At 35.5% G+C, this 13,336-nt stretch overlaps 1 protein-coding gene, 1 long non-coding RNA gene and 1 other non-coding gene across 3 annotated transcripts; 2 read left to right on the forward strand and 1 right to left on the reverse strand.

The window, feature by feature from the left end:
• LOC122296996 (sulfite exporter TauE/SafE family protein 3-like) lies at nucleotides 1–5,581 on the forward strand. Its single transcript, XM_043106787.1, has 12 exons — nucleotides 1–507; nucleotides 851–1,010; nucleotides 1,174–1,374; nucleotides 1,654–1,718; nucleotides 1,813–1,852; nucleotides 2,846–2,907; nucleotides 3,008–3,094; nucleotides 3,358–3,408; nucleotides 3,880–4,101; nucleotides 4,817–4,910; nucleotides 5,040–5,180; nucleotides 5,325–5,581. Exons 1-12 carry the CDS (start codon nucleotides 271–273, stop codon nucleotides 5,405–5,407), a joined length of 1,443 nt encoding a protein of 480 aa, XP_042962721.1. The 5' UTR covers nucleotides 1–270; the 3' UTR covers nucleotides 5,408–5,581.
• Nucleotides 5,582–6,278: 697 nt separating this feature from the next.
• TRNAE-UUC lies at nucleotides 6,279–6,350 on the reverse strand. The gene has a single exon. It is a non-coding gene; the product is annotated as a tRNA-Glu (tRNA).
• A 1,153-nt stretch (nucleotides 6,351–7,503) lies between these two features.
• Nucleotides 7,504–11,236, forward strand: LOC122297001. Its single transcript, XR_006238602.1, has 2 exons — nucleotides 7,504–8,112; nucleotides 10,659–11,236. It is a non-coding gene; the product is annotated as an uncharacterized LOC122297001 (long non-coding RNA).
• Nucleotides 11,237–13,336: the final 2,100 nt, after the last annotated feature.

The following is a 13,336-nucleotide window of genomic DNA, read 5'->3' on the forward strand; positions in this document are numbered from 1 at the left end:
CTGAGAGTGAGTGAGAGAGATATAAATGTGGAGAATATGCAGGTACCGAAAGACTGGCCTTTTCATTTCTTGATTTCTTCCTTCATTTCTTGCGTTCTTCACTTTTCCCTTCCACCTAGAAGCGTGACTGCATGTGCTCTCGTAGGAAATTAAGAAGAGAAAACAGTTAGGCAAGGAAAGCATATAGCAAAGAGTTCTCAGAAGTAATACACTATAGTACATACCATTACCATCTTCCCTCGTTTTTTGCTTTGCATACTGTCTGGCTACATGGCTCGGACTCAGTTCCTGAACCAGAGAGGGTTGGCAATAACAACAGCAGCGGTAGCATGGTTTTTGTTTGGGAGCCTAGTTATGATGAGCAACGTCAGCTGTGCAGAACGGGTCTTGAAAGATATAGAACCAGAAAGTTCTGTACTTGAGAGAGAAGAAAGACAAGGGTTTCTACTTAAAATGTTTAATTTCTTATTACAGGGTGGGAAATCTTCCTATGAGCATGTTTGGCCGGTGAGTTTTTAACAATCTTGAAGTCATTCTAACACTTTCTGGCTCGTGGGTGGACTGAATTTATGTACTTGCAACTCGGTTTGGAAAACACACCCTCTACATATTTGACATATATAACATGATTTAATTTGTAAGAGAATCTGATTTTATGCTTCTTATGTAAATCAAATTATATCATGTCAGCGGTGTGGAGATTGTCTCCAGACCGACTTACCAAATTATGAGGAAGTTTCTCCTCTAATGTATTTCTTATCTGGTACTCTGTAATTCTTTGTTTGTGTGTGTTTCCTTCGACTACGATTGAAGTATTTTTATTTTGACACATGATTCATTGGTTGGGCAGGAGATGGAATTCGGTTGGAAAATTGTAGTTGGATCAATAATTGGATTCTTTGGCGCAGCATTGGGTAGCGTTGGAGGGGTTGGAGGTGGTGGAATTTTCGTCCCAATGCTCACCTTAATCATTGGTTTCGACCCCAAGTCTTCCACTGCCATCTCTAAGTGTCAGTATTGATTTATGCAGACATCCATGCCTTCCTGGCATTCATGTTTCATATACACATACTACAAATATAAACGCATGCATTCTTCAAAAGCTAGGTTTAGTTTAATCAATAACTTACTACAACCAGACATTATTAAGATTGGTGATTTTCGTGGGTGCAGGTATGATCATGGGTGCCGCTGGATCAACGGTATACTACAATCTGAGACTCAGACACCCAACACTGGACATTCCCCTAATAGATTATGACCTGGCGTTGCTCTTTCAGCCCATGCTAATGCTAGGAATTAGCATTGGGGTTGCCTTCAATGTCATGTTTGCTGATTGGATGGTCACAGTTCTGCTTATCATTCTATTCATTGGTAGTATCAATACTAATAGATATCGGCATTAACTTGTTTCAATAATAGGGTCAATATAGGAGTTTTGTAGTCTATCTTCTAATTTCCTGTATATTGATCATTGTGATGACTACTCAATTGAAATTTGTTTTGTACAAAATGCTTTTGAGATCAAAACTATTATGTCCAAATTCTATGCGTTTGTCAAGGCTCTTCCAGCCACTGCAATTGTTTTTTTTCTTTTTTGGGGCAAGTGAAACAGAATAATTAATAGAATTACACTGGAATTATTGCTTCCAGGTACATCAACAAAAGCATTATTTAAAGGGATTGAGACATGGAAGAAAGAGACAATAATGAAGAAGGTAAGATTTTCCACTAACCAAATCTTAAGCGTGAAATTGAGATCCGTATTTTCGACTTACTAATGAAGAGATGCCAATGCTACTTGACTTTCAGGAATCGGCTAGGCTGTTGGAATCAGAGACAAAACCTGGTGGTGAGTATCGGTGGTTCTCTCCAAGTCAAATTTTGGTAGAAAAATCCAAACTTTTGGTAAATATATCATGATTAAGTGCTACAATCAAAAGGGACACTGAGATATAACTGGCAGGGAAAACTTGGATGGCAATACAATCTTATTCACTAACAAATCATCAAAGTTTCCTTCCATCAGTTTTAATTTACTATTGCTTTCTGCTTTTAGTATACATGACTGGTGTAAATAAGTTTACTCACACCAAAGGCTGCAGTATGACCTTCCGAAGGGGAAAAAGCTTGCTAATAGACAGAATCTATATCTAATTTTGCAGAACTGGTTGGGATTGTAATCAACTATTACAATATAATTCAGAGTCATTTTATGGGGCATCTGACTAAAGTTAAGTGGGTAAGGGAATCTATAAAGAAGTTTCAATATATAAAAACCCAAGACAAAAGCTTTTGAATTTTAAAAACTTATGGTTAAAATTTAATTAGAATGGGCAAAAGATTAGTTCTACAAATTTTCTATTGAATTACCTACTTATAATAGGGCTGGCCTCATTGGATATTATCTTAAAAATGATGAACATCATCATCACAGCTGCACTTTACAATGTTAGCTGAAGTTAAATCTTTTACAAGCATGAAAGCTAGAATAGAACTGACTCACATCACCTATCAGAAACAGAATGTGATCGAATTCCAGTGTCACTAGTTCTCAGGGAATTGAACTACTCTTCAGATATAAATAGCAGTTCTTTTAAACTTAAGGTTTAAACCAAGTCTATGTACCTCCTCTGCACATAATACTACTCATTACTTCCCTAAATCACATGAAACCACAAAATATTGAGAGAAACAAACTGATGCCCCCCCTCCAAAAAAAAAACAAAAATCCTCCTAGCAACAACAAAGCAATAACACGAAAGAACATCCAAGAATTAAGGGAGAGAAATCTCCTCTAAATATTATTAGTGGCATTGGATTGTGCTAAACTTATGAACTGCAGATGGTTCTGGAGAAGAATACAGAGCACTACCAAGTGGTCCCACTGATCACCAAGATGAGGAGGTGAGTCCAAGAATGTCTAATTTTCTTTACAGAAATCTTGGTTACTTTGTTAGTTTTCTTGTTGTTGCTGTCAGATTGTGACTATCACCATCTCATCCAGGTTTCCCTAGCACGCAACATACACTGGAAAGAAGTATCCCTGCTTGTGTATGTCTGGGTGGCTTTTCTTATTGTTCAGATTGTTAAGGTAAGTTTTTGGATTCTGAAATCTCATACAAGAAAGTACCCTTTTCAAGTATTTCATCTCTCTGCATTGCTCAATGAATTGAACTGTTACAAATGAGCTTTTTCAGTGTCCTAATTAAATAAATGTATCTAGTGGTAGAGGTCCTTGGCTTTATAGTGCTAGGAGACCTGTCATATGCCATTTCAAGTTTTGGACAGTCACTACTCACCATGAAGTTTGCCTTATTTTACTGAGTATTTGTATCTATATGTATCTTTATGCAGACATATACGGTGACCTGCTCCATCAATTACTGGATTCTGAACTCCTTGCAGGTAAAATAATCAAATTTCTTTCAGGCTGCTTCCATAGCATATTAAGATGAACAGTGAAGCACACTGCAAGATAATTATGTTTCCTAGTTTATTATGTAAGCTTCAAAATAAAAGTCTATAAAGAATATAAAGGCTACGTATAATCCTAGGAAAAAAGATTTGCTTGTAGAATTACGCACGACAAAACACTCTTTACAAGGATAGAAGAATCATTGCAAGTCGCTTCACTACTGTAGAAAACAGATGGTTTTCTTTTCTGGGATAAAAAAGAGATGTAATGCTAGATTCCCGAATAAACTAATGGCAGCAAATCTTTCTGTATCCATCTCTTTCTTTTCAGATTGAACCTGCACTTGATTCAAGTAAGTTTGGGAATCATGTAACTAAGACATGAACAAGCATGCTCTAATTATATAACTATCAGATCTTCCCATATAGATCAGCCTGTCATAATATTTTCTCGTTGTATAGGTACCGATTGCGGTCTCAGTGACACTTTTTGAAGCCATAAGCTTATACAGAGGGACAAGGGTGATTGCATCTAAGGGAAAGGAAATCACAAACTGGAAGTTGCATCTGATTTTTTTATACTGTAGCTGTGGTATAGTGGCCGGTATGGTAGGTGGACTGCTCGGGCTAGGAGGTGGCTTTATCTTGGGACCCCTTTTTCTCGAATTGGGAATTCCTCCTCAGGTATCTCGAACATTTTTCTTGCATCTTCTACTTCTGATCCTCTTAAAGAAACAATGTGATGTGATCCTTGAACATGGCCAGGTGATAAAGGATTGAGTGGAGAGTGATTATGGTAGATCTTAGCAATAAAAGCCAAGCACATATACAATAAAATCAAGGAAAGGTGATGAAAGCCAATGACCATAAGGGAAATCGACCATAGGACAATAGTGATTAAAAGAGTTGGCAACATAATTTTCATTGGGGAAAGTTTCTGGGATCTCATTCCCCTTCTGTTTTGAAAATGTTGAGATATTCTTACTGTTACACATGAGATGAGATGAGATGAAAGTTGAAAGTTGAATAAAATATTGTTAGAATATAATATTTTAATATAATTTTTGTTTTGGATTTGAAAAAGTTGAATTGTTTATTATATTTTGTGGGGGAGTTCGGGAAAGTTGTAATGAGTAGATGAGTTCAATGCTAATCAAGAGGAAGCAAAAAAGATACTTAAAAAATGGATGTAAAACAGATCAGTTGAGTACCATGTCAGTGGCAGGTATTTAAACTTGCTTAACCAACCAAGTAACATGAAACCATATTACATAACATCTAAAAGCTAGATATCTCAACTTGAAGTCATCAGGGGAAAAACACATGCACGCAACATACAGAACTCGGGCTCGAACACAAAGGAAAGTTGAACCAGCTTCTAAATTCGCACATTTTGCAGGTAGCAAGCGCAACATCAACCTTTGCAATGGTATTCTCATCCTCCATGTCAGTTGTCCAATATTACCTTCTCAATCGTTTCCCTGTTCCATACGGTAAGTGAATCCAAACTCATTTTTACTGCTAGAACAAGTTTTGTTAGCAGGAAGGAAATTCATAGTATCTATAGTTATTGTTAATTTAGCATCAGATTTCATTCTACTTCAACTTACTCTTTGCTGCAGCTGCTTACTTTGTTCTCGTTGCAACAATAGCTGCCTTCACTGGTCAGCACGTAGTGAGAAAGATAATTAAACTCCTTGGCAGGGCATCAATAATAATCTTCATACTAGCTCTGACAATCTTTGTGAGCGCAATCAGCTTAGGTATGCAGCTATCTATCTTTCCATCATTAAAAAAATAAAAAAGAAATAAAAAAGAAAAAAAGAGCAACATAGCAAGACATTACAGCTTCTTATTCTTTTATATGTCCATACAAGGGTGATATAATTTTCTACTGCATGTCACAGGTGGGGTGGGCATTGCGAATATGGTTGAGAAGATGGAAAATCAAGAGTACATGGGTTTTGAAAATCTGTGTCACCAGTCTTAAGATGTTGTGTCCCAATATTGTTGTTGAGTTTCTCAACAGAGCACCCATATATCCACTCTGTTTTGGCTTTTACATGATCAGCCATTTTCCCCATTTGGTTTCAAGCAAAGACTGTTAACTGCTGTACTACTATATGGTCAATTCATTATAACCGTCTCTCCGGAAATTTCACCATCATGTTTCACAATTCCATCTTATTAAAGTTTCTTCTACTGAAAACATTCACACCAAGAATTCCTTAAGCTTATCATTAAAGAAATTCATGGGTCTAACTCATCTTATAAAACCGGTTCAACAAAAGATAGTTGTTCATTACTTATAAATATGTTCAAGACTTTGTCCACAATCAATGTAAAATTTATTCCTCAATACTGAGAAATGCTACTTATCATTCTCATACCACGTACCAACATGTGATTTAGGTGTGTTTAAATAAAATGGCAAAAAATACAAATCACATTTTGGTACTTAGTGTAGCTGTGTAGAGGATGCTAAGGAGAATTTTTCAATTCGAAATACCTTTAAAGGCAAATTTTCACCTTGCAGAAAGATCTCCATTCAATCATTTGTATATTTTTAAGGTAACTATTGCAAAACAATAGGAGGGAGCCAGTTTGGGGGTTTTACAATTTTTGTATGCGCTGCCCAAAACAGTTGTAAGATGGAGTTTAATGCGATTTTCAGTTTTTATTAAAAATTGAACTATTTCCTGTGTACTGAAAGTGTGAATGATGGATGGATGGCCTTGTAAAATGATGAATTATGGCCGTATTAACTAACAATAGTATTTCTCAGTTATAACTTATTCCTACGAGTCAAGGCAGGCTACTGAAAGTCAAGAACAAAAACATGATACAAAAATAAAAGCTTATTCCGTTGCCGGGAATCGAACCCGGGTCTCCTGGGTGAAAGCCAGATATCCTAACCGCTGGACGACAACGGATTTGTATTAATTCTGAGACATTACTAATATATCTTAAGCACTACTTTCGGCCTAACTCACCCCGCTCAAACTCAGGCAGTGGGTGGGCTGAGTCTCAGCTCGGAATATTTGTGAGTGGGGGTACTCATCCTACTTCATTCATACTCAAAAGAATATTTGATAAATTTTATTTGTTGATGCCAAATCAACAACATCACTCTTAAGTTTTATCATGAAAAATAATTAAATAGAAAAATTATTTTCGTTGAGTTCAAAAAGTATTACTTGAATTCTCAAAAAAAAAAAAAAAAAAAAAATCTACACAAAAGTGAAAAATTATGAGATACATATTAGCATGCCAACTTGGTATATTACTCTTATTCTCTCCTATAATGTCTTAAAATTTTTGGTGTCTACTCAAGAAACATGTTAAGCAACATCTAACTTTTTCAACAGTAAAGAATAATCTTGATCATGCTAAGGATAAGATCAAAGATGACAATAAAAATTAGAGTTTATCAATAACTCAGTCACTAGATAAATAACATAATTGTATGGTTTACAATACACAAATGCATTATGAGATATATATATATATATATTAGCATACCACCTTGGTATATTACTCTTATTCTCTCCAAAAATGTCTTAAAAATCTTGGTGTTTACTCAAGAAACATGCTAAGCTGACATTTAATTTTTTTCAAAAATAAAATGATAATCCTGAATCCCTGATCATGATGTTATGGATGAGATCAAATATAACTATAAAACTTAGAATTTATCAATAACTTAGATAAATGATGTATTTGTATAGTCTACAATACAAAGTGTTTGATGTAAGGATGGGGTTACTCTGTCACCCCATCCTTACCCGCGTACCGCCTAGTGTAATTTTTTTTTCACATTTTTTTAATCATTTTCTTAATTACTAAGAAAAAATATACCAATACATTTAAAATTACTTCCTTAATCACTAAATAAAGAAAAAAATATATATATACTATAACGGTACACTTCAGGCAGCACAGTAACTTTTTCCTTGATGTAAACTCTATGACTTATCTAATGCATGTTACTCTATATAATTGGCATAACCTATACACAATCACTGAATTATATCATCAAGATCTTGTTATTGTGTTTACTTTATCATCCACGAGCGTTCCAACGTTTTTGGGTAGCTTTGGTTCTCATCAATGATGTGTATTAACCACACGATTGACGTTTTGTCACCAATCCATGAATGACACGAAATCTAGTGATATTATTAGCTCATATTGTATCTTAGACGGTAGTCGATATCTTAGTTTCTAGTGATATTAATAGTTCAAAGCAAACACGAATCTCTTTTGTTGTTTTTCGAAGACCCCACAATATTAATACGTCTTAAGAATGAGTCCTGCTGGCTATGGTACGGAGTAGCAACATAACATCTTAATTTGGCAATCGAGCCGGGGAATAAAAGCAGAACGGAAAGAAATGATTTTTACTTTGTGCTCGGTTTTCTTCGCTCTTCGGTCTTCACCAGTGTTTATCGAACCGTGATCTCCTTCCTGTGATTGTGTTTTGCTTCGAAAACAAGCTCGGTTGTGTTGGGCTCATCAGAAACAGTAATTCCTTGAGTTTTGCGGTCCGATTGAAGGTCGGAGAAGAATATCTCTGATCCGAGCAATGATAACCCGGTCGAAGCTCGTTGAGCAACTCAGAGACCACCAGATCCGTTCCCAACGCAAGTGTCCGGCTCTTACTGTCTTCTCCCCCAAACCCCATTTCACTTCCTGGTACCCCTTTAAACCCTTTCATTTAGGAAACCATATTCTATTCAATTTTCTGAAAAATAAATTATAATAGAGATTTTCAACGGAAATACCTTCTTTTCAAAAGGTCAAAAAAATAAAAAAGTTCTCATATTCGGTGTACTCGACGCCTCGCAAAATATTATTATGTTTTGTTTGCTCCAAATTAATTGTTTTCGTGAATGACTTATTGTTGTTAAGCACGCCAACCTTGATTGATAAATTACTGCTGTTAACTGAAATTGGTTTGTGTTTTGGCGTTGATGCATTGACTATAGAGCACTCAAGTGGTGAATTTTGTTTTTGTTCCTAACTGGTGGTGACAAATATCATTGTTTATTGCTTAAGTTACTTTCTTGGCCTTTGTCGTTATCTTAATCACGTACTTGAGATTTATTACACAGAAAGCACTTATTAAACAGAAAAAGGAAATTATTATAGGGAAGTCATGCCAGGTATTGATCTCATGTCGTTTCCATTTCTTTGTAAACATAACCTAATATATTGTTCCCCACTTTGCTTCCTCAAGTTGATAGACTGGTTGCCCGAGTTTTGAAGTTCTTATAATCAGTTGAAACATTATCCTAGAATAGGGTATAGTCCAGTGCCCCCAATAAAAGAAACCTTGCTTCATCCGTGGTTACTGAAATAGAACCTTTTCCGTTGTTTCTTACCTTGCGAATTTTGATGACTGTTAATGTGGCCATTACGATTTTGGTTTTTCTAGGCCATATGTCCCACCTATTAGGTGATTCTGCAAGTTTTTTCTAACCTCAATCTTTTAGATCCATTACCCCATCAGTAGTGGTTACTTGTACTTGGAATGCTCATTGATTCCCTCTTGAAACTAAAGTTTAAACAATTGATTTCCCTACTTATAAAATTTAAGTCAGTATAATTCTAATTGGTCTGGAAGAGATAAGGGTAAATGAAGCATTACTCTTCGAATGGATGATGAATTTTCAATTTTGAATGCATTTTTTTGTAACAACCCATGGAAAGGCCAAGACGCATCTAGGCTAATACTCCAAAAGTACTTCAATGTTACAATTGGAGTTTGCAAGACCTTTTCTTTCCCAAGCATTGTGGGATCCCACTCACCACTTTCCCATACACAATCACACATCCAGGGTATTAGATTTTTTTTGTTTATCTTTTGTATTTGTCCTTGTGCCAAAATCAATATTGTCCCTGTAATAAGTTTATTGAGCTTAAATACCATGAATCTTTTTGTCTCAACTTTATAGACGTACTGATTCAGTATTTTAGATAAACCTCTCACTGAAACAATAATTTATGGAGGAAAACAGTTTGTATTCCAATTTCTTGTCTAAATCTTTTGATTCTGGCAAAATAACATTTAGTAAATAGTTAAAGAATAAATTACCATTCAAATGCATTTGGATAGGGTGCTTGTGATTGGAGAAGACTAGAAGATAGTCATACACTTTCTTTGAGTTCCAGCAGTTTCTCCTGCTAGGATGGTAAGTTGATGGTAGTTTGCATAAACGAGTCTGGTTGAGCTGAGTTTTATATAGCTCAGGTACAAACTCGAAGTTAGTGTTTAGATAGTCGGAGTTTGTCCTTTTTTTTCTAGAAACTCTTGGAATTGGGTATGGTGGAGCCAAGCAGCTTTGAAATGAAACTTATTGAGATTAGTTTGAGGTGAAAAAAAAAAAAAAAAAAAAAAAGCACACAGACACAAGGCAGTAAAATATGAGTAATCATTGCATGGGAATGTTGATGGAATGTATTTGATTCTAAGGGCTCATTCATTCTAGTAGTAATGACTGCATACTTGTGTTGTGAGGAGTTTGCTCTTGTTTCAAAATTTTGGCTTTTATTGATAATGATCAAACTCTTTGGCGACTAATATTTGATCTTATGTGTTCACGGTTTGCACTTGCTTGCACTGCCAGAAGTATCAGTAAGGCTGGCAAAAAATCCGTTGGCTGATGTGTTCATAAATTCGATTAAGTAAAGCTATGATTTGCATGACTTCTAACTTTTCATAAGTAACTTGAACCATCTATTATCTCTGCACCAAATATCCTCTGCAAAAACCCTGGCACCAATAATATTTGCTATGTGTTCTCAAGTTCCCACAGGTAAAGTACTCAGAGATTGAATGTTTTAGAAATCTGTGAGTTTCCTTCAACTATGGTTGTGATTGCATGGGGATCAAACTCAGTCAGGATTTGATTAGACGGAACCACTCAGTTTTTTCTTTACTTGAGGGCTTTTGAGTCATGTTCTACCAAATTGAGTAGTAACATTCATTTGCCAATTCATATGGTCGGGCTTAACCATCTCCATTTCTCCTTTATCGAATTCATCTTCCTCTCTCTCTTATGTTATGAAATTTAGTATGCCCATGGATTTCTTAATATCGTACTTTGTTTAATGTTTACCCATTAAAAAGAAAAAAAAAAATCTCAAAGGAACCTTTGTTGATTACCTATGCTAGTGCCAAAATATCTTTATATTCTTGTTGCCATTCAATTGCAATAGCTTTTGTTAACTTCATGCAGGGTCGATGTCACCGTGGCAATCTTTTGGGCTCTAATCTTTAGCATGCTTGTCGTGTCATGCTATTGGTCCCTTTACTTAGGCCACATTCGGATTTCTTTTGTGGTAATCTGCATTGGTATCTTTCTTCCTGTACGCCTAAGAAAATCTAGGCAGTCCCTTGCCAGGAAGAAGGAGAGAAGACTGCTGTTACCATTGTCTATGTGAACATCTGTGGCAGAGAAACTATGCAGCGCGCAGTGTACGCCTCACTGCCCCTTTTTGAGATTAGATGCATACACAAAGGCATGAGAATTTGCCAAACACCATTTCTTGATCATTGCAAACAGCATAGATTTTTAACTTAGAGAAAATGCTACTTCCTATTAATTTTCCCTTCATGGGCTTGTAGATTCAATTGGGTTTCAGAAATATCTGTACTCAAATATTGTGCAGTTAAAGTGGTTGCATATTTAGAAGTTCAGGCACAGCCTAGACCCGAGAGGTGATACCAGCTTACAAATGAATAGTTGGCACTTTGAATTTTTTTTATGAGAATCCAGTGATACGTGGGTCCAAATGGCCTGCAATGTGAGCAGAATTGAATGGCTCTTCTATTTTTTTGTTTCATGCATAATTTTGTTTTCTAAGCATATCAAACTGAATTCTTGATGAATATACATCCTCGAGCTGTTCATGTGGGTTACTGTATTTTAAGGGTAGGAGTTATTAGGACAATAACGAGAGCTTATTCTTACACATCGAATCCATCGAGAGGTGTTGACAAAGAAACTAACAGATCATCATGATATGAATGCTGGAGAAATTAGATCAACGTGCTACATACGTGCATCAATGATGGGATCAAATTTAATTTAGTGCGTCTTTATTCCTATACTTTCGCTAATTAGCCTGTAACTTTCATGTGCATGATATCTATGCAAATTAATACTGCTCTACGGCATGCATAATAAGCACTTCGAAATCATCAAAGTTCTCAGACCAAATAAGATAAGGTCTGATTTTTAAATGGGAAAATCAAAAAGTACTTCGGCATGCATAAGCAATCTATTCAAATCGTCAAGTCTTTGGATTAAATGAGATTAGATCTGATTTCTAAATAGAAAAGCCAAAAAGTACTTTGTCATGTATAAGCATTCTATCCAAATCGTCAAAATCCACGGATCAAATGGGATAAGGTCTGATTTCTAAATGAAAAAACTAAAAAGTACTTCGGCATGCATAAGCATTCCATCCAAATCGTCAAGTCTTTGGATCAAATGAGATCAGATCTGATTTCCAAATAGAAAATCCAAAAAGTACTTCGGCATGCATAAGCACTCCATCCAAATCGTCAAAGTCCACAAATCAAATGGGATAAGGTCTAATTTCTAAATGGAAAAACTAAAAAGTACTTTAGCATGCATAAGCACTTCTAACTTTTCGAAGCCTTTGGACCAAATGGCATAAGGTCTGATCTCCAAATAGGAAAAACAAAAACTACTTCCAAATCGGTGCTCATGAATTCAAATTATCTTTCGTGCCACACTGCTGTATTTTTGTCGTGGTGATTAAGTTGACCCATGCAAAAACTCGCATGATTTGATTGGTTGAATTATTCTCGGTTTATTAGTGCTGTCGTGGTCCCTCAAGGGACAATTTTGTTATGTTCCTCTTGAACAAGGCTCAAGTACCAGTTATCATGAACAAGGGAAGAATATCCGATTGTAGTGGGTGGCAGTGTGGCACACAAGTTGGATCGACTCATCTAAGTTAATGAATGAGTATCCGACCCTTGAACAAATGCTGTAGGCCCTGATCTTCTGTTGGACATTTAGATGAGAATTGAGTAAATCATTGCTGCCTAGACTGACCTCATGTTTCTGTTTTTCTTTGTTCTCGTAATTCAAATTGCATGATTTTTGTTTTAGTCTGTCACTTAATAATTAATGGCTTTGTCTTTCTTTTTTTATTATTATTTGAATTTAAAATTTAAATTTTACATTAAATTCAAAACATATTTTAACGGTTCAAAATCTTCCGTTTCAAATTACATTAGAAACTATAAAATAATTCGAAAACATGGCCAAATTCAAATCTAGATTTGCTTAATACAAACAGCCAGCTTGAACACATTTTCTCATAATAATAATAATTATTATTATTATATACATAGGTTCTAACCCTAGCTAGGGATTAGACAAAACAACTTGATTTTGCTTAATATAATATTTCAATTCGTAGGAAAATTGGTGGGTCATGCGAACTGCAGTACTACTGTTATCCAGTGGAATCTTGGTGTCAATTGGGGTCATGTTTTTATAATAATCACTACTTCTCTTAAATAATTTTCTCACAAAGATATTTTTGTAAAATAAAATTACATGCAAGAATTCCAAAGAAGATGCAACCAGCAATTCTAGCTTTGATAAAAATGCATTACGTACATGAGTTAAGCTGCTAGCTTTGAGCTCAAAATCATACGTAAAAATCGTTTTTCAACGAGTTTAATGTTAATGAATTTTCCATGCACCCTTTTCGTGGGTTGTAGCTTTGATTTATATATTGTACATCTGAAAGGTTAAGTGATTTTTGTAGGTTCTGAATGGATGTTGATGTTACACGATACTAGTTGTGCTTGCTAGCTGCTTTTTTGTAATATTGGAGGCCACCTTTTCCTTGTCGTCAGGTTTTCGATGGA

Source organism: Carya illinoinensis, chromosome 2, assembly GCF_018687715.1.
Source record: "Carya illinoinensis cultivar Pawnee chromosome 2, C.illinoinensisPawnee_v1, whole genome shotgun sequence".
NCBI lineage: Eukaryota > Viridiplantae > Streptophyta > Magnoliopsida > Fagales > Juglandaceae > Carya > Carya illinoinensis.

What these genes read in the sequence shown, in the direction of transcription:
- LOC122296996 (XM_043106787.1), top strand. Translation starts at nt 271, where the DNA reads ATGGCTCGGACTCAGTTCCTGAACCAGAGAGGGTTGGCAATAACAACA. An exon ending in TTCCACTGCCATCTCTAAGT is followed by an intron (nt 1,011 to 1,173) that starts GTCAGTATTGAT and finishes TCGTGGGTGCAG; the next exon opens with GTATGATCATGGGTGCCGCT. An exon ending in ATCAGAGACAAAACCTGGTG is followed by an intron (nt 1,853 to 2,845) that starts GTGAGTATCGGT and finishes TATGAACTGCAG; the next exon opens with ATGGTTCTGGAGAAGAATAC.